Source organism: Dendrobates tinctorius, unplaced genomic scaffold, assembly GCF_039654945.1.
Source record: "Dendrobates tinctorius isolate UK_male_01 unplaced genomic scaffold, ASM3965494v1 ptg000093l, whole genome shotgun sequence".
In the NCBI taxonomy this organism is placed as follows: domain Eukaryota; kingdom Metazoa; phylum Chordata; class Amphibia; order Anura; family Dendrobatidae; genus Dendrobates; species Dendrobates tinctorius.
This window is the reverse complement of record NW_027361761.1, coordinates 19,625,554-19,651,495: the sequence shown is the minus strand read 5'-3', so window position 1 is coordinate 19,651,495 and position 25,942 is coordinate 19,625,554. Positions and strand designations below refer to the sequence as shown.

Genomic DNA, 25,942 nt, shown 5'->3' with positions numbered 1-25,942 from the left:
GGATAGACTGTCCCACCTCAGCTGTAGATCTATGCAGTTCATCCAGATTGATAATGGGCCTCTTGGCTGCATCTCTGATCAGTCTTCTCCTTGTTTGAGATGAAAGTTTAGAGGGACGGACCAGTCTTGGTACATTTGCAGTGGTATGATACTCCTTCCATTTTAATATGATCGCTTGCACGGTGCTCCTTGGGATGTTTAAAGTTTTGGAGATCATTTTGTATCCAAATCCAGCTTTAAACTTCTCGACAACAGTATCACGGACCTGCCTGTTGTGTTCCTTGGTCTTCATGATTCTCTCTGTGCTTCAAATAGAACCCTGAGACTATCACAGAGCAGGGGCATTTATATGGAGACTTGATTACACACAGGTGGATTATATTTATCATCATTAGTCATTTAGGACAACATTGGATCATTCAGAGATCCACAATGAACTTCTGGAGTTTGCTGAACTGATAGTAAAGGGGCAGAATAATATTGCACGCCCCACTTTTCAGTTTTTGAACTTCCACAAAAATTTAAAATAACTAATACATTTTGTTCATCTTCACAATTGTGTTCCACTTGTTGTTGATTCTTCACTAAAAATTTACATTTGGTATCTTTATGTTTGAAGCATGATAGGTGGGAAAAAGTTGAAAAGTTCCAGGGGGCCGAGTACTTTCACAAAGCACTGTAGATGAGCCATCCTGGAGGATGTGGTGTACCGATGCAACCTAAATGGGTTGCAGGTGCCATCTCCCTTACCAGTAGTGACAAGGATATGAACAAAACTAGGGAAGAATAAAACAGTACGGATTAGTAGGAAGTTCATAGGGAAGACTTGTTGGACCTCCAAGCACCAGGACACTTATGAGGAGAGCCGGACAAGCTGTGAAAGGTGAACAACCCAGCAGCAAGGTCATCATCTGCCTGAACCCTATAAAGTGGCCACTGTGTAAGTCTTTGACCAAACTGACAGAAACAGTCTTCGTGCCGGTGACATAAGGGACCGATCTCCTGTAATGGGTCCTTTTCACACAGTCCACCATCACATGGCTCACTTGGAATTACCAGAATTGGAATGTCCACTATTGGTGCCCAAGTCTCTTCACAGATGAGAGCAGGTTCATACGTGACAAATGTGAGATAGTCATCATCTACCATGAACAGTCTGTTAGTGATTGGCAGGAAAAAAAAAAAACATCCTTAAAGAATTGCAGAAACCTCCATGAGACACCAACAAAGCCCTGACTTAAATTGGGTACGGTGATGAAATCCTCAGAGCCATAGTCCAACCGGATGCTGATTCTGTGGGATCATCCTGGTGGAAGATAATACATGGCCTTCTGTAGCCAGAGTGCAGACACAGATCCTGTAAAGAGGAAGATATTGATGCAATTGACTTTGGTTTCTATTGACAGAGGCTAACGAATCCCACAATTTACATTTGCACAGTGAATCTTTCATTCATTGAATTCCCTTCAGAAGGAACATTGTATTAAACTTACAGAAGATCGTTCAGATTTGATCAACTTGCAGCAAAAGCTGAGCTGCGTCACGTGCTAGGTCCATAATGGTGGCCGTTCGCCGACAGCTCCTGAAACATTCAGACCTTCTAGTCGTTGAATGATTTCACTACATTTGCATATGTGCCGTGCGTCTTAGTCAGTGAAGGACACAACGTCGTCAGACTTTATTTATTGTACACCAATAATCTGCAGGCAAAGACAACCTCCAAGGTTACAGAATGACAACGTCGCTGCTACCTACATTCAATGGAATGAATCGTTCGCCAAGGTTGGTAAAAAAACAAAAAAAAAAAAAACAATCATATACAAGCTGGTGAAAATGGAGACCTTACACGCCAGATGGATCCATGAGCGGAAATTAAAGAGTTCTCAGTATTAGAAAATAAAATTATCCGTCAGTATTCTCAAAGTTTCAGCGTCTTTAAACCAGATGCGCCTCGTTCCGCACACAGAAAAGACTTTGGGTTTCACGGGTTTATTAAGCTCGTCTCACAACAGAAGGACAACGGCCGGGTACACGGAGGGGCTGATCGGTAGCGATCACAGGCAGCTGGACGAGCACATGCACACGTGGCAAGCGGCAGCATTGGCTTCAGTATTTGGGTACAGATTCTTCCTTCTCTAGAAGAAGTTCTGCAAATCGCTGCTGAAGCTCCCGCTCTCTTTCCTCCTGTCTCTGCACGTCTTCTTTCAGAAACTAAGGGGGGAAAAAAGGAAAAGTAATGATTTCTGTAAGGCATCTGGCTGCAGGAGCTCTCCCCGATGCTATGTACATACACAGCCCAGGAAACTAAGCCCCACTCAATGAAGAGGGTGCGGAAAAAAAGGAATATCGGAGGTCCCCAGTAAGCTATACACAAAACTGAGGAACCGCTCCTTTCAGAATCAGGACCCGAGTTTGCGCCATCTACGGTATCAGCTGTAACATCCAACAGAAACCCTCCTGCCGAATCGGAGCTAGCTCCAATCACGGACATTAACCCCTAACATGCTGTGGTCTTTAGCGGCCATGACATCCAACTGCTTAGATAAAAGCAATAATCCTACTTGCAGACTTCCCAGATCCTATTTCTTTTCCTTCCAGTTTGAAGGAGGATGATGGGAAACGACACTCATGTTACTCATTATCTGCAACTGGGCAGCCAGCAGGGAAGCAGCCAGTGCCAGCAGCATGGAGATTACCAGGCCTGAGAGATCACAGTGGGGGTGAAGGCTGACAGCAGCAGGAAGGATCGGGATCTCAGGGCGATGATCAGATAATGGCTGCCAGGACTCTCCCAGAAGAGCAGCTGCTTTTTGACAGATATAAATTCCTGGGCAGAGTGAAAACGTTTCCAAATCTCAGACAGGAGTCTACGGACTGCACAGATGTGAGCGCTGCTGGCACCATGTACTTTCAGAAGTAGAGGCCACATACATGACCAGACTACACAGCACTGTACAGACCAAGTGACAACCCTCCAACACTCTGTACCGCACTTATCTTATAGAAAAACTCACTCCGAATTATAAACAGTATTAAACTCCAGAGCAGCAAGCACTATACTGGAGAAACAGCGGAATAGTGAGTGCAGCTCTGGAGTATAATGCAGGATGTAACTCAGGATCAGTAATGTATGTACGCAGTGACTGCACCAGCAGAATAGTGAGTGCAGCTCTGGAGTATAATACAGGATGTAACTCAGGATAAGTAATGTAATGTATGTACGCAGTGACTGCACCAGCAGAATAGTGAGTGCAGCTCTGGAGTATAATACAGGATGTAACTCAGGATCAGTAATGTATGTACGCAGTGACTGTACCAGCAGAATAGTGAGTGCAGCTCTGGGGTATAATACAGGATGTAACTCAGGATCAGTAATGTAATGTATGTACACAGTGACGGCACCAGCAGAATAGTGAGTGCAGCTCTGGGGTATAATACAGGATGTAACTCAGGATCAGTAATGTAATGTATGTACACAGTGACTGCACCAGAATAGTGTGTGCAGCTCTGGGGTATAATACAGGATGTAACTCAGGATCAGTAATGTAATGTATGTACACAGTGACTGCACCAGCAGAATAGTGCGTGCAGCTCTGGGGTATAATACAGGATGCAACTCAGGATCAGTAATTTTTGTACAGAGACTGCACCAGCAGAATAGTGAGTGCAGCTCTGGAGTAAAATACAGGATGTAACTCAGGATCAGTAATGTAATGTATGTACACAGTGACAGCATCAGCAGACTAGTGAGTGCAGCTCTGGAATATAATACAGGATGTAACTCAGGATCAGTAATGTACGTACACAGTGACTGCACCGGCAGAATAGTGAGTGCAGCTCTGGAGTATAATAAGTACAGGAGGTAACTCAGGATCAGTAATGTAATGTATATACACAGTGACTGCACCGGCAGAATAGTGAGTGCAGCTCTGGAGTATAATAAATACAGGATGTAACTCAGGATCAGTAATGTAATGTATATACACAGTGACTGCACCAGAATAGTGAGTGCAGCTCTGAAGTATAATACAGGATGTAACTCAGGATCAGTAATGTATGTAAACAGTGACTCCACCAGCAGAATAGTGAGTGCAGCTCTGGGGTATAAGACAGCATGTAACTCACTATTTTGCACTAGTTATCCTGTACAGGTTCTGAGTGCAGCTCCATATTATTAGTGGATAGAGGGGGTGTATACACCTTTACATGCCTTCTATTGTCCCTAGGCGTTTGGCCTGTGAGACGACACTAATGACACTGCTTACCGCTATCCTCCTGGGAATTGCCATATCCTCGTGTTTTTTCAGCTCCTCAAAAGTCTTCTGCTCCAGGCTGGCCTGCTCATACTGATCCCACACTTCATTCAGCTGTTTAATGAGCCCCATGGCTCGGGACTGGTAGCCACCCAGCAGGATCTTCAGCTTCTTCTCCATCTTTGCGGCTCTTTTGGCTTCCGCAGTCATATGACCTCTGTTTACCTAAAGAGAAAACCACAAGAGAACGTTGTATCGGTTCCATCACCTGTAATCAGACCGCCCTGCAACCATCGGACCCCTGTAGCTCTGCATGGTAAGTATGGTTGTGTGTTTTCTATTCGTGGTTAGATCCCCTCTTTTGTTTGTTAATGACGAGAGCTGAACATGCTCAGACACTTCTAAACTCAGTGGTGTGAGATGGGGTCTAAACTCTAGAATAAGTGGTGGTCCTAGGGGCATATTTATGGCACATCTATTAGCATCCTATAGGATGCTCACAGTGCAAGGCACCTTCTCCTTTAAGGCCGTGTGAATATGTGAAATGATTCTGGTCTAGTAATTACGAGAGCTCCTCACATTGCCATCACGAGGGGATAAGTAACTTACAGAGGAGGTTAAATGTCTAAGAAATTGTAATAACTACAAGTTTTGCTATTACTGGAGTTGTGAAGAACATCACTGCCATCTAGTGGTGAAACTGAGCAGAAACCGCGTCTCCACTGAGCGCTAGAGCCTGTGGCCACACACGGACAGACTCACCTCCAGTCGCTTCTCCAGAGACTCGATCCTATCCTTCTTGCTGGCCAGGTTGGCTCGGGTGTAGCGTCCTTGTCCTGGCAGGTAGAGCACCTGACTGTAGCATTCCTCCCAAACCTGGTTGTAGGCGTCCAGGGACAGGTCTCCATGGCCCATGCCTTGCTTCACCACCTCCATCTCCTGCTGCAGGAGCTCCTCCGCCTGAGCAGGGAACATAAAAGATGATTACCTATGTTAAACCACCAATGGCAGAGAGGGCGAGGGTGGGTGAGAGACCTAGTCACATTTATGATAAGGTTCTGGCTGAAAGCTTCTTTAAAGGGGTATTTACAGAATTAGGATAGGGGATAAGTCCCCGATTACTGGTGAGGGTCTAACCGCTTGAAGTGGGATCAGGGCAATGCAGAGCTCCTTCAGGTGAACGGTGGTGCACATACGTGACCTCTGCTCCACTCATTTCACATGTGACAGCTGGAGAGAGCAGCGTACAGCCGCCGGGATTTCCAGCAGTCCCAGAGATGATGGATGGATGGATGGATGGAGCACTGGAGAGTCGAGCTTGCACACTTCTGCTCCACTGAAGATGGGGCATTACGGAGGAGTCCCAGAGGTCAGACCCTCGGCGATCAGTAAGTCGCCCTCTAGCCTATGGTCAAGGAATAACTTGCAGGAGCTCTAGCAGTTACAGAGAAGGCCACACCGCAGACCTCTAATAACACTCCTGTCTGGGTTATACCTTCTAACAGGATCACTTCCCCCAATATACTCACCACCTTTGCCCCCCCCCCATACCCCTTATACACATCACCTCCACCCCCCCACCCATCACACACAGTCTCCACCCCCCATCATACGCACCGCCTCTGTCCCCCCATCATACACATCGCCTCCACCCCCATCATACGCACCGCCTCCGTCCCCCCCATCATACATACGACCGCCTCCGTCCCCCATCATACACATCGCCTCTCCCCCATCATACACATCGCCTCCACCCCCCATCATACGCACCGCCTCCGTCCCCCCATCATACATACGACCGCCTCCGTCCCCCATCATACACATCGCCTTCACCCCCATCATACGCACTGCCTCCGTCCCCCCCATCATATGCACCGCCTCCGTCCCATCATACACATCGCCTCCACCCATCCATCATATGCACAGCCCCCCCTCCCATCATACACCACCTAAGCCCTCCCTCATACACCACCTCCACCCCCTTCCTCCCATCATACACATCGCCTCCACCCCATCATACGCACCGCCTCCGTCCCTCCATCATACACATCGCCTCCACCCCCATCATACGCACCGCCTCCGTCCACCCATCATACACATCGCCTCCACCCCCCATCATACGCACCGCCTCCGTCCCCCCCATCATACATACGACCGCCTCCGTCCCCCATCATACACATCGCCTCCGTCCCCCCATCATACATACGACCGCCTCCGTCCCCCATCATACACATTGCCTCCACCCATCATACGCACCGCCTCCGTCCCCCCATCATACATACGACCGCCTCCGTTCCCCCATCATACACATCGCCTCCGTCCCCCCATCATACACATCGCCTTCACCCCCATCATACGCACTGCCTCCGTCCCCCCCATCATATGCACCGCCTCCGTCCCATCATACACATCGCCTCCACCCCTCCATCATATGCACCGCCTCCGCCCATCATACACCGCCTCAGCCCCCCCTCCCATCATACACCACCTAAGCCCTCCCTCATACACCACCTCCACCCCCTAAATCCCATCATACACATCGCCTCCACCCCATCATACGCACCGCCTCCGTCCCTCCATCATACACATCGCCTCCACCCCCATCATACGCACCGCCTCCGTGCCCCCATCATACATATCGCCTCCACCCCCCCCATCATAAGCACCGCCTTCATCCCCCATCATACATATCGCCTCCACCCCCCCATCATACACACCGCCTTCGTCCCCCATCATACCCATCGCCTCCACCCCCCATCATACGCACTGCCTTCGTCCCTCCATCATACGCAATGCCTCCGTCCCCCCATCATACACATCGCCTCCACCCCCCATCATACGCACTGCCTCCGCCCCCCAACATACGCATTGCCTCCACCCCCCAACATACGCATTGCCTCCACCCCCCAACATACGCACCGCCTCCATCTCCCCCCATCATCACCTAGCTTCTTACATGCCGGAGCTCGTCCTCTGTGAACTTAACGTACGGCGTCTGTTCCAGGTAGCCCACGTGTTCTACGCTGGTGGCGGCCGAGCCGGGAGCCTTCCCCTTCTTGCTCCCAGAATAGTCTCCACATGGATTGTGCAGGGAGTCGTAGTGCAGCATCGTGATTATCTCCTTCTTGATCATTTCCTCGCTTCTTTGCAGGTCGGTGAGCGGCGGCTCCACATTCACCGGCCTCAGGATTGTCTCATTTACCTGCAGATGGATAATGATCTCGGGAATCACGTGCGACACTGACACCCTCGCTGCAGGATCGTGAGGGGGTACAGGTACAATAGGGGGAGAAAGGGGTGGTCTCCGGCTTGTGCAGAGCCGCACTGGGGAGGTAACGGGGGGCCTCCAGCACCGGGAAGAAAGGCTGGGGGCCTCCAACTTGTGCAGAGTCCAAAGGAGGATGACGGTTTGCAGCTTGCAAAGTCCAGGGGGGGGTTCCAAACAGTGGGGGATGGGCGATAACTACAAATTCTGGGAATACCACTTCAAGTTTTAGAAAAGTTGCTTTATTTTTATAGAAAAAGATGTGTGTATCCTTATAAGAGAACACAACAATCAGCAGACTTACTTCAGAGGGTCGTGGCAAATCTTTCTGCACAGCTTTATGCCTTTGCTTCAGTTCCTTTGCCCGTTGTGCGTCTCTTTGTGCCTGAGGATACAAAGAATTTCATGTTAACATCTGCATTTTTTGAGTGCTCCACCGCCACAGAGGTGTACGTGGACAGCGCCCCCCCCGGTGGACAGTTGTGGCTCCCAGACGTTATGCAGACCGCTGCTATCCAGACACGTTACTTCTGACGCGGATGTATACCTGTTTGCGCGCCTCCACATCCGCTTCGTCCTCTATGAAGGAGTCTTCTTGGTCTCGCTCCTCCAGTTCTCGCTCCGCATTTTCAGGTAAGACGATCTCAAAGTCGTTTTTCGGAGTGGGCAGAGACATCAGCCCAAGACGTAGGTGTTCCCGAGACTCCCTTTCCTGCGTATCAGATCACAGATAATCAGATCCCATCACTGCCGCGTCTTAACATTTATTGGGAGTTTTTTTAGAAAACCTCCTGAGCTCAGACATAATACTCGAAAGGTGAAGGAATCGGAAAGTCAGATTTTTCTGAGTTTTTTTTTTTTATGTTTTTTTTTACATCCACTGAACCTCGGTGAAATAAAACTTTGATTTACCTGAAATGTTCAGACAAAAGGATATTTTATAATCCATTTAGACCTCTAGAAATTTAGGCATCTTACTAGACCACCTCAATGCTGGCCACACGCTACATATGTCGGCCAAGTGTCATCTCACAAGACCCCCCATTCAAACATAGGGTGGGGTGGTCTTGGTAGGAAGAGGTGTACAAGCGGATTGCTTGACTCCTGGGGGGGGCGAGTGATCTCACGAAGATAATACCCAAAAATAATTGATTATTATTAAACTGCCTGATCCTTATCACCTGTCTGGTGAGAGCTAGGAGGCCGCGTGCAGCAATGTGATGGTCTAGTAACACTGAAGTCATTGGGTCACCCTATAAAGGAGACTTGAAGCTGCGACCATCCGATCACCTGTGCTATACATAGCAGTACTTCAGCCAGGACGCCGCAGCGCCCAGACGACTCGGGCCAGGCCGCCGAGAAACGAATAAAAATTTTTTTTTAAAAAAACACACAAAACATTGTTTAGCTGCAAAAAAAAAAAAAAAAAATCATTGGAATCATAATTGCTGGCCAGAAAATGGAGTCAGATTAATAAGCAAGTAGGGCTTCGCTCAGCAATGTCAGATTGACACCGTCCCTGTAAATGCCCGGGTTGGTTGTAGAGTTCAGTTTTGTCTCAGCACAGAATCTACATTCCCCTCGCTATTTACCAAATGTTTAATGTACGTGGGGTCATTGTAATCCACTGATCCGTCCTCTGGATTGATGTTCAGCTTGTCACGTAGAGGCGTCCTTCCCGGTGTGGCGCCAATAACCGGTTTGGGGGTCATACCGCCTCGCGGGGTGAGCCCCTCTGAACTTTGTGATGGCGTTCTAGAGAAGCAAAGGGTAAATATGATACATACACACATTTATGTGCCATCAGTACTATTACTATTTACGTTCTATATGTGCTTGTTGTTTGTTTCTTAGGTTTTGTCTGTGTAATGGTCCCAGTGTGAACATGTTCTTACAGATTGTACCTATGCCAATTTATGCTTATGTCCTGGTTCATTTCTTTGGTATTGAAACGTTTGCCAGGGAGCGGCAACTCAAACCCACCCATGTCCAGATCACAGCCGAGACCACATTGACATTTGTTTTTGAATTGGTAACTCGGCGCCCCATTCCCTCAGAAGAGTGGCTTTACCCAGACATAGATTTATGGCCCTCACATGAGCGCTGCGGCCAATCCTTACACTATAGGAGACCAAGCTCCAGCCGAGAGGACAGCAACCACAGACATTGCCTTAAAATCCGCACCTGAATGGTGTGGACAGCACAGTATTAGGAGTCTGCACCACTTGTCTCTGAGGCGTCACACCGGAGAAGTCGCTCTCGTGCAGAGGGGTATTCAGACCACCCTTCAGAGGGGTATCCACGTTAGTAAGTGCCATCAGGTTCTGCGCCTCCTGAAAATACACAAGAGCCAAACACATTTAAAAAGGCATCGAATGTATAACATCCTGCCCCCCTCATCCCCACCCTGTGCATAGCTTCCGCACCCCCCTTGAATATATAGAATCCAGCCCCTGGTCCCACTCCCAGGGGTACACCGCCCGGGTCCCCCCCGATGTATAAGATCCGGCCCCCATCCCATGTATAACATCTGCACCCCCCTTTCCCCGTGTATACCATCCGGTCACATATACACCATAGTGCCCCTTACCTGCAGTATGCGGTCCTGTGCTGCCGGTGTTTTGGGCGTTCTCAGGGTGATGCTGTTATTTGCCACATTATATTCAGATAATAAGGTGCTGGATGCAGAATTGGTGATCCCAGACTCCTCGGCTGTCTGCCGGGCGATCTCACTAGCTTGTCCGATCTTCACAACTTCTTCTAACTCTGCATCGGAAATCTAATAAAACAGACAACGGCCCAATTGTAAAATGAATATCCAGATGTAATGTAATTTTGACATTAGAAAAAAAAAGGCTATAACAGGAAGATCTTCATATCCAAACAGTGCAGAAGTCTGTTTCTTATTCGCGGCTGAAGTTGGTTTCTTATTTTGGAAATTTATTTTTTTCTGTGTTTTTTTTTTTTTATAGGACAAAAAAAAAAAAAAAAAAAAGACTAATAAAATACAAAGCAGCAAGGAGCCCTGATGTAAATATGATTAAAACCTTCAACAAAAGTTATAAAACAGGCAAAAAAAAGTCACCAATGAAGGGCGGTATTGAAAGGGTTAATTGACTCTGGGTCGCTGATCTCACACCATAATTACATACATGGCGATGGCCCGCATGAAATTCAGGTCACTCCAGACCGGCGTAAAGTCATGTAACCCCTTAAAAACACCAGTTACTTATTCCATTCTGTGACAAGTGTCTGTTTGCCAGTTCTGATGCCCAGACCACATTTGGGCACGGCTGGAGTAACCTGAATTTGATAGGAGCCATCACTACGTATGTAATGGTGGTGCGAGATCAGTGGCCCAGAGTCATTTAACCCCATCAATAACGCCCTTCAGAGCCCACTTTGATGCCCATTTTTGTGCCAGTTTTATGACTTTTGTAGCGGATTTTAAGCATATTCACATCAGGGCATCTCGCTGCATTGTATTTTTTTTAATTTTCTCGTTAAACCTATTAAAAAAAAAATAAATAAATAAATTGCCGATTAAGAAACCAACTTCAGCATCGTCATAGCCAATGCAAATGTACTGAGCAGGCAGCACCACCTACTGGAGGTATACAGCAATGGCAAAATGTAGGTTGTAAACTGGGCTGCCTGCAAATAAGCTATATGTACAGACATGTAGCAGCTACGATCAGGGGCGCTCGCATTGCTGAAGTGAAACTGACCATTGACATTTTTGGTGTATTTGTAAGTGTGAGGGGGAAAGTACATGCAGAGCGCACATGCTGCAGTCGAAGTCTATGGCACATTTCGTACCTACGGCTGTAACTATACACTTAATATGTACATGCCCGGCCAGCCATCTTCCTCTACTCTTCTAGGCCAAAACATGGGCCACGAGTGGCTATACTTCCAATATAAATACCAATGGTTGACTTTCCCATACAAAGACACCAAGGCAGCAGCCTTTCATGGGGAAGCACAAAATAAAGGAAGACTGTCGCCTTTAAGTGACCAGAGCTTGCAGAAATCCTAAGGGTATGTGCACACGTTGCGGATTGTGATGCAGATTTTTCAAAGCAGAATTTGCTAAATCCGCAGGTAAAATGACCTGCGTTTTACCTGCGGATTTAGTGCAGATTTTCTGCAGTTTTTGTGCAGATTTCACCTGCGTTTTTACACCTGCGGATTCCTATAATGGAGCAGGTGTAAAACGCTGCGGAATCCGCACAAAGAATTGACATGCTGCAGAAATGAACTTGCAGCGTTTCTGCTGCGGATTTTTCTGCAGCATGTGCACAGCGTTTTTATATTTAACAGACTATAATGGTACTGTACAACGCAGGAGAATCTGCTGCGGATCCGCAGGGCCAAATCCTCTGCGGATCCACAGCAGAATCCGCAACGTGTGCACAGACCCTCAGACTCCCGGGGGATACAGTAACGCCACTCCATGCCATCCCCCCTCCCACTTAGCATTTCGGAAGGATATGCAATGTTTAATATTCCCACCTGAGGTGAAGGCAGAACTAATTTGCTTCTTTTCTTCGTCAGCTCAGAGACGCCGCCAGTCGTCTGGAGGATCGCTGCCGGCAGGTCCGACTCCTTCTTCCTCTTTATATTCTGCTTGTCCTTCTTTCGGTCTTTTGCTTCTTTCTCACTGGGAACAAAATAATGAAATATAAACATATATATACTTTTAACCATAAAAACTTTTTATTGTTTTATAAAGTCATACTTTACAACAATTTCGCCTCCAGTACTCATTGTACATCATTGCAATATCTTTCTCAATCATTTGACAGCTATAAATAATATTAATTTATTAATTTTAAAACATAATTTTTCCTAATTGGGATATTAGGTGGGAGATTGCGCCCCAGAGCTGCTTTACTTTTATGGCACCCCCACCAGACATGTGTCTTATCTGTGTTGGCGTCTCCGCACCTCCAGCACCCATCTGGGGAGCTGCGGTAGATCTTGGACAATCTGTATGGTGTGAAGTACCACCGGTACAGCAGCTTTCTGGCGTTCTCCAGGTGATGGGGACTCTCTAAGTGCACCAAATCATTGAGAAGGACGTCCGCCACTGACCCGGGGGGGTTATCCCGCATTGTAGATCCCTCTCCTATTTGTGGAGATACGAGTCCAGAGAAGGGAACGTCTCATAAAGCATATGGTTGTAGCTTACGGACAGCGCTCTTCATCTGCCGCGCTGGGGTGAAGAGCATCATAGATAGTTTGGAGGGTTGTGAGATTATGTCTTTTTTTTCCCCTGTAGAAAATGTCTAATTTGTAGATATTCAAAATGATCTTTATGTGGAAGGTGGTATTTCTCTCATAGAGGAGGATAACAATATTCCTTCTTCGTACAAGTCCCCAATCAGTAGGATTCCCAGGGACTTCCAGTTTGAATCTGGAGGTCTGGAATACACCGCTCCAAAGTCTCTATGGGGGCTTTAGAGAGCGCCAATTTAATAGTGTGCGCTTACTGATCAGTATGCTCCACACTCCCAGCGCCGGGGTTAGATCCACACTCCAATTTCCTATCATCGCCGGGGTTAGATCCAGCAATGATATGTGAGGGGCAGCCCAGTCCTCCTGTTATTGGGATGTACAATATGGCTGCTCTATAGTATCTCACCACTGAGGGGCAGCCCAGTCCTCCTCCTGTTACTGTGATGTATAATATGGCTGCTCTATAGTATCTCACCACTGAGGGGCAGCCCAGTCCTCCTCCTGTTATTGGGATGTATAACACTGCTGTCTTGACTCTCTGCCGTTTTTCCTGCCATATATACTTTAATATGATAATTTATAACTCTTTGAGCATTTTCATGGGGATAGTGACAGGGAGCTTGCAGAATACATACAACATTTGGGGGATTATGAACATTTTTACCGACGCTATTCTTCCTAGCCAGGACGTCGTGTTGCTTCATGCGCAGCATGGCGCCTTTGATCTTTTGTCTCAGAGCCTCATAATTTAGTGAGAGCGTTCTATATGCTGAGGGCGCCAAGCGGATTCCAAGATACGTTATATTTTCTTTATCCCATGTAAAGGGATACTTAGCTTTAAGATTTACAGGATGTGGTACAGAAGGTGTTAGATCTAAAATTTGGGGTTCGTCCGTGCTAGACCACAAGGAACCAACCGAAGATGCAAGCAAACCTTTATTCACATTCAAGCCAACGCGTTTCACGGCCTCCTGGCCACTTCATCAGGGCAGCAATGTTACAGTCAGTTCACAAGAAACCATTCTATACATTACGCAGATGACATCTGAATGATGCCAGTTCCTGTGGGAACGCTCACATTGAACTGAAAAACCTGAAAGTTATCATCCTGATGGAAAATTATAAAACTGTAGATAAAAACATTTATCTAATCTAAAATGCTAAAACTGATGTTCAACATATATAAAAAATATAAAATTATGTAAATCGATGTGCAATTCAGCTAAAATGATTGGAGCTTAGAACCCATGTTTCAGCGGCTAAACAATGGATTAAGAACATAATTACCAATTCTAGCTGCAGTCATTATTTAAGGTTACTTTAAAGCTTCAGCACCATGATTACATCATCTAGGTAAAAGAACATTGGGGGGTTTTGAACTCATATAAGATAGCCCACACTCCAATCTACAGTGATGACACCGCTAACCCGCAGCTCCACCAGAACATCATCTGATTTGACACCACCAAAAAGGTGATATCTATTAGAACATCCATATGACGAAGAAAAATGTCATTACCAGTTGGACCAGCACAGGGAGTAAAAGGACCAACGGCGAAAAGGATAAAGAGAAGGGAAAAAGGAGAAGAAGGTAAAGATAACAACGGAAGGGATCAGTTTGAAGAAGAGGGCACCCACCTAGAAAAGGAGAACAAAAAAAATGTTAAATGTGAAATTGAAAGAACATGATGATGACAAACTAAGACACACCTGCAAGTAACAGGGACGACACAGGCGGGAGAACCCCAAAACAGACACCAAGGTTCAAGGGCCAAAGGTCACACCAAGACCTATTCCCAGGGTGACCACCCAGGGGGGGACCAAGGAGGTGGAAAAGAATTTAGTTGAATTAAGAAAAAACAAAAAATTAATTATTAAAACAAGTCAGAAATCTCATTTAGCCCTCCAGGATTTATCGTGCCTAATTTAGAAATCCAAAAAATTTCACGTTTATTCAAGGCTTGAACCCTGTTCGGCGTATCAATGGGAATATGGTCTATAGGGGTAACCTTCAATTCGACATGACCCCTATGCATAGTACTAACATGCCTCGATAACCCATGTTTTAAAAAACTTATTTTAATATTGTGTCTGTGCGCATTAATCCTTTTGTGTAGGGGTTGGATAGTTCTACCTATATACTGTTTACCGCATATACACTCTACAAGGTAGATTACAAAACTTGACTGGCAATCTAGCCTGTACTTGATATTAAAGATTGTCCCTTTATCATTATGGGAAAAAAAGGTGGACGCTTTATGATTAATCCAGGCGCAGCACAAACAGTTATTTATTGCATCTATACGAGCCCACTGACATTATCCTAGAGAAGGTATTAAATCCCATTTATAAACGATTTCTTTTTCCTAAGTCTACTGGGGGCCAATATACTTTTTAAGGAAGGTGCTCTCTTGTATGTCACCAATGGGGTCAGGGGTAAACATTTCTTGCATATGGGGTCATTTAGCAAGATCCCCCAATGTTTATGAATGATATCCTTAATCTCTTTATTTTGAGATGAGAAGGTGGTGATAAAATTAACTGAAACCTCTAGAGTATTTTTATCTTTATTTTCTAATAACTCGGCCTGAGGGATATCCTTAGTTTCATTATAGGCTTTTCTAATCAGGTTTTTTGGATATTCCAAAAAAAAAAAAAAAAAAAAAAAAAAAAAAAAATAATTCGCTCACGCAATATGTCACTCTGGTATTTAAAATCTTCATCACGAGTACAGTTTTTTCTAATGCGTCTGTACTGATTGCTAGGTATGTTTTTTAGCCACTGAACATAATGGTTACTGTTAAAATGTACATAACTATTAGCGTCTACTGTTTTAAAATAAGTTTGTGTGTTAATTTTAACACCATCAGGCCAGATGGTTAGATCAAGAAAATTGATTGTGTGTGTACTAATTTCTGGAGTTAACTCAATACCCCAATTGTTATTAAGAATCGGCCTCAGGAAAGACTGTAGGGTGGTTTGCTCATTATCAAAGATAATTATGATGTCATCAATAAACTGTTTGTATAGGATGACATTCCCATAGTAATCATTATTATAAACATGCCAAATCTCAAATACTGCCATAAAAAGGTTGGCGTAAGTAGGAGCTTAAGTTTTAATTAAGTTTTTTAAAACATGGGTTATCGAGGCATGTTAGTACTATGCATAGGGGTCATGTCGAATTGAAGGTTACCCCCTATAGACCATATTCCCATTGATACTCCGAACAGGGTTCAAGCCTTGAATAAACGTGAAATTTTTTTGATTTATAAAATTAGGCACGATAAATCCTGGAGGGCTTAATGAGATTTCTGACTTGTTTTAATAATTTTTTGTTTTTTCTTAATTCAACTAAATTCTTTTCCACCTTCTTGGTCCCCCCCCTGGGAGGTCACCCTGGGAATAGGTCTTGGTGTGACCTTTGGCCCTTGAACCTTGGTGTCTGTTTTGGGGTTCTCCCGCCTGTGTCGTCCCCCTTCCCTGTCACTTGCAGGTGTGTCTTAGTTTGTCATCATCATGTTCTTTCAATTTCACATTAAGGCTGAGTGCACACGGACTTTTTTGCCCTGCGGATTTTTACGTGCAGAATGGAAGAAATCCGGTCAAATGACCTGCATTTTTCCTGCGGATTTCTTCCATTTTTAATGCGGTTTTCCACTGCGGATTACCCCCTGCGGATTTGGAGACAGGGGAGGTGGAAAACCGCACAAAAGTAGTAACATGCTGCGGATTTTGTACAGCAGGAAAACCGCGCGGAAAAATCTGCAGCGTCTGCACAGCAGTTTTTTTTTTCATTGATTTTAATGCTACTGTACATCACAATGCGGATATGCAACGTTTCTGCGTGGAAAAATCCGCTGCAAATCTGCATCGTGTGCACACAGCCTTAACATTTTTTTTGTTCTCCTTTTCTAGGTGGGTGCCCTCTTCTTCGAACTGATCCCTTCCGTTGTTATCTTTACCTTCTTCTTCTCCTTTTTCCGTTCTCTTCATCCTTTTTGCCGTTGGTCCTTTTACTCCCTGTGCTGGTCCAACTGGTAATGACATTTTTCTTCGTCATATGGGTGTTCTAATAGATATCACCTTTTTGGTGGTGTCAAATCAGATGAAGTTCTGGTGGAGCTGCGGGTTAGCGGTGTCATCAGTGTAGTTTGGAGTGTGGACTATCTTATATGAGTTCAAAACCCCCCAATGTTGTTTTACCTAAATTATGTAATCATGGTGCTGAAACTTTAAAGTAACCTTAAATGATTACTGCAGAAGCTAAAAGCAGCTGCAATTGGTAACTATGTTCTTAATCCATTGTTTAGCCGCTGAAACATGGGTTCTAAGCTCCAATTATTTTTGCTGAATTGCACACTGATTTACATAATTTTATATATGTAGAATATCAGTTTTAGCATTTTAGATTAGATAAATGTTTTTATCTACAGTTTTATAATATTTTTCCATCAGGATGATAACTTTCAGGTTTTTCAGTTCAATGTGAGCGTTCCCACAGGAACTGACATCATTCAGATGTAATCTGCGTAAAGTATATAATGGTTTCTTGTGAACTGACTGTAACATTGCTGCCCTGATGAAGTGGCCAGGAGGCCGTGAAACGCGTTGGCTTGAATGTGAATAAAGGTTTGCTTGCATCTTCGGTTGGTTCCTTGTGGTCTAGCGCGGACAAACCCCGGCTTTTCTCTTCTCTATTGTTTTATCTGCATCCCGGGGTCTGCAGCGGCCAAAACCTCCTTAGGTGGTTGTGATCCTTCACAACCACATCAGGTTAGTGGATTAACTTTGTTAAACACGCTGGTGTCCCTCATTTACCGCCTTAGTGCGCTCCCCCTCTTTATTTTTTGCAGATCTAAAATTTGGCATTTGAGGACATTTAATTTACAATAAGATACTTCGGTAAATGAGTCCATCACTTCCATTACTCTACTGAGCGACTCTTCAGGATTAATAAAGGGATAAAATAATGTCAGGAAACAGACATTTTGCACCCGATGAAACGCCTTTTCAGCATCTAAACAAAGGAGCATAGATGGGGTCCGCCTCCCCCCGGCTATATGGATGATATTCATCATCCACCTCGTGCTATCCAGGGTCTGTCTAGATTTACCAAACCCACTTGATCTATATGCAGTAAGGTCGGGATTATTTCAGAGATCCTATTAGCTAGGATATTGGAGTAGATTTTTAGGTTCGTGTTCAATAATGATATCAGCTTAAAATTTAGGGTTCAATCAGGGGTTTTGTTGGCTAATATTTTGCCCGCTTTGTTTCCCTGCCAGTAATATTTGGCTTTGCTTTTCCATAGATTGTGCTTGTATTTGTGTTAGAGCAGTTGATATAGTTCATACCTTAGTTTCTGTAATTTTTGGAGAATTACATTTGTAGGGCTACGTTTGTGTGTCTCTTCTAGTTTACCCCGGATGTCGGCCTTGTGAGCGCACCATACTGTTGGCGACGACACATTAATTGTGAAATATTCTGCTAATACTTCCTGTCATTGGGGCCTAATTTTATGGGATGCGATTAAATAATTATTTACTCTCCATGGGGAATATGTCAGGTAGTTGTACCCCTCTGTAATTTGGCAGGAGATTTAGGGGGTGATCCGATCAGGTGATGTTCCCTATCGTGGCCATTTGGATATTCTGTAATAACAATTTGTGTGTGACCATTAGCTCAATTCTGGAGTCGCCTCTATGTGAGTGTGAGTAGAAGGTGTACTCCCGCTCGGAGGCATGCAGAACCCGCCAGACATTGCAGAGATCTTCCGCTAGGAGGGGGGGTCTGAGAGAGTGATCGGGTATTTTCTTTTTAGGAAGTATCGATTTATCAATGTTGGGACAAGGGGTGATATTCAAGTCCCCACAGACTAAAAGGGCGCCTTTTTAACCTTTGCTACTACCATAATCTGCTTGGAATTAGGGGCGCAATTAGAAACAATTGTGTAGGTCTTGTTATTTATGCTGCAGACTAGGATGAGGTATCTGCCCTCATCATCCACTATGCTGGTGAATAGCTGGAAGGTGACTGTATTTTTTATTGCAATTACTTTTTTTGTCAACTGCATGAGAGTGAAATACATTTGGGAAGTTTCTATTCTGCAATCTGTGGGCGTCGGTGCTATTTAGGTGGGTTTCCTGAACACATAATATGTTGGCTATAAGAAACTGGGTCTCCTTCCATAAAATAAATAATGAAATATAGTGGTGTTGAAAGGGAATAACTTAGGACAACCCGTTTACCGAGACTTCTGAGTCATTAGTGTTCGAGTTGCTTCAGACACCGAACACTCTAGTAAGTTGCCATTCTGCTTGGCAGAAGAGACTATCTTCTCTTTTTCCTGGACAGAAGTTGGACCCCTACTTAGATGATCCTCACATCTTAAAGCCTCTGTGAGGTGGAGAAATGTATTCTGTGTGTGAACACAAATATGGCTACGAGTGATAAAGTCAAGCGGACTGCCTTCTACCACTTACGATCGGAGCTCCCCATCGAGGTCCTGCTGCCGTAGTTTTCTGAAGTCGGCGTTCAGGGCGTCATAGTTCTCCTCCGAAGTGTCATAAAAGCCTGGGGCCGGCTTCTTCTCGAAGGGGATCTCAGCATTGTAATCCACTCCGCGTTTCTTTTTTCTCTTCTTCTGTATCTCGATCCCGGCTGCTCGCAGCTCTCGCCTCTTCTGAAGAGCGGCCAAACGTCTGAGAGGGGGCAACACAAGGATCAGTAACAGGCAGTGGAGAGATGAGTTCATTTACAGTCTAAATGGGGGGCACAAAGCAGAAACGCTGACAAGGACGCAGTTATATCCGTCGTATATCGCAAGTGTATGTGTCTGAGGTCACAGACTGATAATACGAATGTGTCCGAAACATCCTCTGACCTGGAGCAATACATGGCTGTATGTAAACAGAATCAAATGGCCATGAAGTAGGAGTACCACTACTCTCCGCATTATTATTTAGGTACGGATTATTTTTTTTTCTTATAAAATAAAAGTGCTATTCTATAAAAGTTAATCTATGGACACATAGAACAGAACAAGCGACTGCTGCAGAACGCAGCGTGAATCCACCGCTCTTGCACCTGAGACCGACTGGCAGCAGCGCCTACAACATAATGTAAAGACAAAATCCAGACCGGTACCTGCTAGTTAATATTCTACAGACCTGGCTTCCTCCAGCTGCTTTTCTCGTGCTTTCCTCTTGGCCTTCTTTCCTTGGGTGTTGGCCAGACGCGCTCTGGCCTCGGACAACATCTCAAGCTCATCTGTAAGCGGCATGGCAGTCATTCAGGTGATGGGCAAGTTGCATATTATGTAGACACTTACAGGCTACGGACATCTTTGGCATGAAAGTTTTATATAGATCGGTGGTCACATTTTATTAACATTTAAAAAAACCATTGGTACGGACTGTAAGATCTCTTTCGTGTAGCCTTCATGATGGGACATGGGAACCATGGGTTAATATGCTTTATACAGGTGGTTCCTGTGTCCCCCATGAAGCTACACTAAGATTCAGGATGCAATCACTCATCCATTTTCATGGACTTCTTTAGCTACAGACTATTTTTTATGAGGATGTAATAAATGTTGCTTCAGATGTTCGTGATAATTGCTACGATGTTGATCACACATCTCCTGACCCAAGTGTTAAAGCTTCAGAGAATTTCTTTTTTTTTTTTGTCCGTAAACGATACATTTATTAGACAGAGGCTGTAGTGTGTCGAGTGCACCCTCCCTGCACCAGTAATCCAATGCTACAGCTGACATACCTTCATCCATATCCACAGGGTCAGGCCTGGCAGGTTTGGTCTCGGGATTCGGGTCGATTTCTCCAGGTTTAAGCTTCCGAGGGTCATCAGCCGCCTCCTCTTCATTGTCCCTCTGAGCGGCCTTGTCTCTGAAGATGGAAGAGCGATACAGTTATTAGAACTATAATCGTATCAAGCGCAAAGACAAAAAGAAGATCTCTCCGATAATCAGTGCCGCAGGTAAAACGCATTGTAAGGGCCTGTGCACATGTTGCGCAGATTTGGCAAAAAACCTGAAGGGTTTCCTGATGCCAGACAAGTGAATGAGAATCCTGACATCTCATGCACTCATTACTTTTTCTTTGTAGATTTGCTGGTGATTTCACCCAAACTAATGAGCGGGGAAAAATCTGCAGCAAAAGCGCACATATTGTACGCTGCGATCATCCTGCCAAGAAATGCTGACATTTCTTACCTTGTGTACATACACTTTATTTTTCAGTCCGTTGACATGTGTGACGGCACATGTTTCTGCATGGTTCCATTTTATTGCACATATAATATTTTGATTGTTTTGTGGCTTTTTTGAGGGGTTTGAGGGGGGGGGGGGTTACAGATATATTTATTTTCCCTTTTATTCCATTTACCATATGGGATAATCAATTTTATTATCTAGCAGACGAGAATTTTACTGATTAGGCACTATACATATAGTGAAGATTAAAATAGATAAGTACGTTTCAGAAAACTTTCTGTATGTATTTAAAAAAAAAAAAATAAGTACAGAAAACTGTTGCTCCCCACGCTCCCGCCTGCTCCCAGTTACCGTGCTCCCCACGCTCCCAGTTACCGTGCTCCCCACGCTCCCGCCTGCTCCCAGTTACCGTGCTCCCCACGCTCCCGCCTGCTCCCAGTTACCGTGCTCCCCACGCTCCCGCCTGCTCCCAGTTACCGTGCTCCCCACGCTCCCGCCTGCTCCCAGTTACCGTGCTCCCCACGCTCCCGCCTGCTCCCAGTTACCGTGCTCCCCACGCTCCCGCCTGCTCCCAGTTACCGTGCTCCCCACGCTCCCGCCTGCTCCCAGTTACCGTGCTCCCCACGCTCCCGCCTACTCAGTTACCGTGCTCCCGCCTACTCTGTTACCGTGCTCCCCACGCTCCCGCCTGCTCTCAGTTACCGTGCTTCCCACGCTCCCGCCAGCTCTCAGTTACCGTGCTCCCCACGCTCCCGCCTGCTCTCAGTTACCGTGCTCCCCACGCTCCCGCCTGCTCCCAGTTACCGTGCTCCTCACGCTCCCGCCAGCTCTCAGTTACCGTGCTCCCCACGCTCCCGCCTGCTCTCAGTTACCGTGCTCCCGCCTACTCTCAGTTACTGTGCTCCCCACGCTCCCGCCAGCTCTCAGTTACCGTGCTCCCCACGCTCCCGCCTACTCTGTTACCGTGCTCCCCACGCTCCCGCCTGCTCTCAGTTACCGTGCTCCTCACGCTCCCGCCAGCTCTGTTACCGTGCTCCCCACGCTCCCGCCTGCTCTCAGTTACCGTGCTCCCGCCTACTCTCAGTTACTGTGCTCCCCACGCTCCCACCTGCTCTCAGTTACCGTGCTCCCGCCTACTCTCAGTTACTGTGCTCCCCACGCTCCCGCCAGCTCTCAGTTACCGTGCTCCTCACGCTCCCGCCATCTCTCAGTTACCGTGCTCCCCACGCTCCCGCCAGCTCTCAGTTACCGTGCTCCCCACACTCCCGCCTGCTCTCCGCGGGCCGTGAGCTCTCTGTGCTCCAGCCTTCCTGGCAGCGATACTTACAGTAAGTACTCATAGTGCTCCAGGCACTGGGCGGCCGTCCTGCCGATGATGGGGGCGATGGTCCTCCACTGGGTGGGCATTAGTTTGGCCAAGTGCAGCAGCTTCTCCTCCTCCTCACGTGACCATTCTGTCTTCTTTATGCTGGGGTCCAGCCACTCATACCTGTCATTCGGGGAAGAGGACAGCTTTTAGCAGGCAGCTTCATGCTTCTCTCTACGCTAGCAATGCCTTTCTTAGACGGACCACCTTACCAGCGGGCTTTGCACTGCTTGGCCGACTTCCTGTGCAGTAAGGACGCAATACGAGACCACTGGTTTTTGCCATATTTCATAACAGCCGCCTTGAGGATTTCATCCTGTCAGAGAAATATTTAGAAGCATAAATATATACCGCATGGTATAAAACATGGAGGGCAGCCTCACCGCCCGGTAGAAGGGGCTATAACCTGGGAACACAGCAGCCACCCGTACAGGCAGCGTCCATCCCATTAGACCGGCGAGAAACATCAGTCATTCAGTAACCGGCCCATTTCCTGTGACGCCTTTTTATTCATTGATTGCCAGGGGGAACAACAGAGGAAAGGCAGGAGGAAGATCTCGAAGAAAAAGCAGCATGGACTGGACCCAGCACCGGGCTCTAGGGTTGTTCTAACCTCTCTGGTGACAGATGTGTTGCCCAGGAATGGGAAATAGATGGGTTGCTTTCAGGAGCAGCGCCATTCCTGACCATGGGTCGTATCTGGTACTGCAACTCGGCCCCACTGAAGTAAACAGAGCTGACCTGAAATACTATGCACAACCCATGGTCAGTGGTGGCGCCAATTCTGAAATCAGCTATTATTTTCTCAGATGACCTATGTGTGGTCAGGTTGTAAAGAACTCTGCTTTCCCAGACCCCCGAATGGCCAATCTGTAGTGGGAGGATTGTAGAAGGTCCACAAGACAAGTTTGCTGCTCAGCACCCCAGGAAAGTTGTGTGAGACGACAGCGACCATGTTGGTGGATACATTCTGAAGGCTGAAAAAAGTCTGTATAACCTGCCTGTAGGGGGCGACAATATTAATTTACTTCTCTAAATGTTTTGAAACTACAACTCCCAGCAAGCTCTGACGTCGGCGGACTGTTTCATGGCAGATTTCAGACCACTGGCTACAGCACAAACAACAGAAGCCGACGTGTAGGACTAAAAGTCCCAGCAAGTTTTAGAAACGTACTGAAATAAAGACTACCATGCAGGTGACAAACTGCGTATGAATTGGAGAACTACAAGTCCCAGCCTACAAGAATAATTTAAAAGATGGACACTGCTGACATTTGTAATTCTGCAAGCATTCCTGCACTTGTAGTTCTACAGAGCGACGGTGATCTAGGTGCAGATCTCACACTTGCGGTTATGAAGAACCATCAGTCCCAGCATGCCCTCGCACCAAAGGAAGAACCATCAGTCCCAGCATGCCCTTGCACCAGAGGGAGAACCACCAGTCCCAGCGTGCCCTCGCACCAGAGGGAGAACCACCAGTCCCCAGCACGCCCTCACACCAGAGGGAGAACCACCAGTCCCAGCGTGCCCTTGCACCAGATGTGGTAATGCAGGGGAAGAATTACTATTATCAGCATGCCTTCACACCAGAGGGCACCAAGATTGGCAGAATGCTCTAATACCAGAGGGAGAACCACCAGTCCCAGCACGCCCTCGCACCAGAGGGAGAACCACCAGTCCCAGCACGCCCTCGCACCAGAGGAAGGACCACCAGTCCCAGCACGCCCTCGCACCAGAGGAAGGACCACCAGTCCCAGCACGCCCTCGCACCAGAGGAAGGACCACCAGTCCCAGCACGCCCTCGCACCAGAGGAAGGACCACCAGTCCCAGCACGCCCTCGCACCAGAGGAAGGACCACCAGTCCCAGCACGCCCTCGCACCAGAGGAAGGACCACCAGTCCCAGCACGCCCTCGCACCAGAGGAAGGACCACCAGTCCCAGCACGCCCTCGCACCAGAGGAAGGACCACCAGTCCCAGCACGCCCTCGCACCAGAGGAAGGACCACCAGTCCCAGCACGCCCTCGCACCAGAGGAAGGACCAACAGTCCCAGCACGCCCTCGCACCAGAGGAAGAACCACCAGTCCCAGCACGCCCTCGCACCAGAGGAAGGACCACCAGTCCCAGCACGCCCTCGCAACAGAGGAAGGACCACAAGTCCCAGCACGCCCTCGCACCAGAGGAAGGACCACCAGTCCCAGCACGCCCTCGCACCAGAGGAAGGACCACCAGTCCCAGCACGCCCTCGCACCAGAGGAAGGACCACCAGTCCCAGCACGCCCTCGCACCAGAGGAAGGACCACCAGTCCCAGCACGCCCTCGCACCAGAGGAAGGACCACCAGTCCCAGCACGCCCTCGCACCAGAGGAAGGACCACCAGTCCCAGCACGCCCTCGCACCAGAGGAAGGACCACCAGTCCCAGCACGCCCTCGCACCAGAGGAAGGACCACCAGTCCCAGCACGCCCTCGCACCAGAGGAAGGACCACCAGTCCCAGCACGCCCTCGCACCAGAGGAAGGACCACCAGTCCCAGCACGCCCTCGCACCAGAGGAAGGACCACCAGTCCCAGCACGCCCTCGCACCAGAGGAAGGACCACCAGTCCCAGCACACCCTCGCACCAGAGGAAGGACCACCAGTCCCAGCACACCCTCGCACCAGAGGAAGGACCACCAGTCCCAGCACACCCTCGCACCAGAGGAAGGACCAACAGTCCCAGCATGCCCTCGCACCAGAGGAAGAACCACCAGTCCCAGTGTGCCCTCGCACCAGAGGAAGAACCACCAGTCCCAGTGTGCCCTCGCACCAGAGGGAGAACCACCAGTCCCAGCATGCCCTCACACCAGAGGAAGAACTACTATTATCAACATGCTTTCACACCAGAGGGCATTACGATTGGCAGAATGCTCCAATATCAGAGGAAGAACTACTAGTCTCAACACCAAAAGAACTATCAGTCCCAGCATGCTCTGATCAGAAAGAACTACTAGTCTCAGCATACCCTCACATCAGAGGAGGTGCTGCAGGGGGCGCACTACTAGTCCCAGCATGCTCCGCACCCTGCAGCAGCAGCTGTTGGTGCGGCTGTGAGCGGCCTATTCCCGGCTGCACGGAGCAGTCAGGCGGCAGAGCCCTGCAGTGTGGAGGCCTCCCCCGGCCGTGTCCCCGCAGCGCCTGCCCTCCTCCTCACCTCCGTGTTCCGCCACACGCCTCCCTTTATCATAATGCGCGGCATGGCTGCGGTGCGCGGGCTCTGTCACTGAAGCCTCCGGTAATCTGTGGGCACCGGGAACACGCCGACCCGCGGCCGCTTGGCAGAGAGACGCGCTGTGTCCCAGGGAGAGAGCGAGCGGCGCCCAGAATGAGAGGAGAGTGTTCTGCACAGCGCCCTCTGCTGCCGGAGGCCGCAACTGTCCGAGCAGGTAGCAGCGGCCCCCGTCCATCATGGCGTCTCTCCGCCCTTCTGGAGTCATTTGCTCCTTTTTGGTGGCTTTTGTATTTGCACCTTATTCTTTCTACCTTTTGCGCCATTTTTTTTTCTTTCAATCTTCAACTCTCTTTTTTATTTCTTCTTGACACTTAAT

General features: G+C 47.5%; 1 protein-coding gene across 2 annotated transcripts; it reads right to left on the bottom strand.

Moving 5' to 3' along the window:
- Positions 1 to 1,668: 1,668 nt before the first annotated feature.
- Positions 1,669 to 25,716, bottom strand: CDC5L (cell division cycle 5 like). Of its 2 annotated transcripts, none has more exons than XM_073586522.1 (16): positions 25,549 to 25,716; positions 22,571 to 22,674; positions 22,320 to 22,481; positions 20,539 to 20,666; positions 19,932 to 20,031; positions 19,245 to 19,463; positions 12,034 to 12,181; positions 10,109 to 10,297; positions 9,703 to 9,851; positions 9,111 to 9,273; positions 8,066 to 8,230; positions 7,823 to 7,903; positions 7,210 to 7,455; positions 5,016 to 5,213; positions 4,266 to 4,478; positions 1,669 to 2,211 (listed from the first exon to the last, which is right to left on the bottom strand). In XM_073586522.1, exons 1-16 carry the CDS (start codon positions 25,591 to 25,593, stop codon positions 2,107 to 2,109), a joined length of 2,415 nt encoding a protein of 804 aa, XP_073442623.1. In that variant the 5' UTR covers positions 25,594 to 25,716; the 3' UTR covers positions 1,669 to 2,106. The 2 variants fall into 2 exon arrangements, with proteins under 2 accessions (XP_073442623.1, XP_073442625.1); XM_073586524.1 differs by lacking the exon at positions 25,549 to 25,716 and adding an exon at positions 25,360 to 25,500.
- Positions 25,717 to 25,942: the final 226 nt, after the last annotated feature.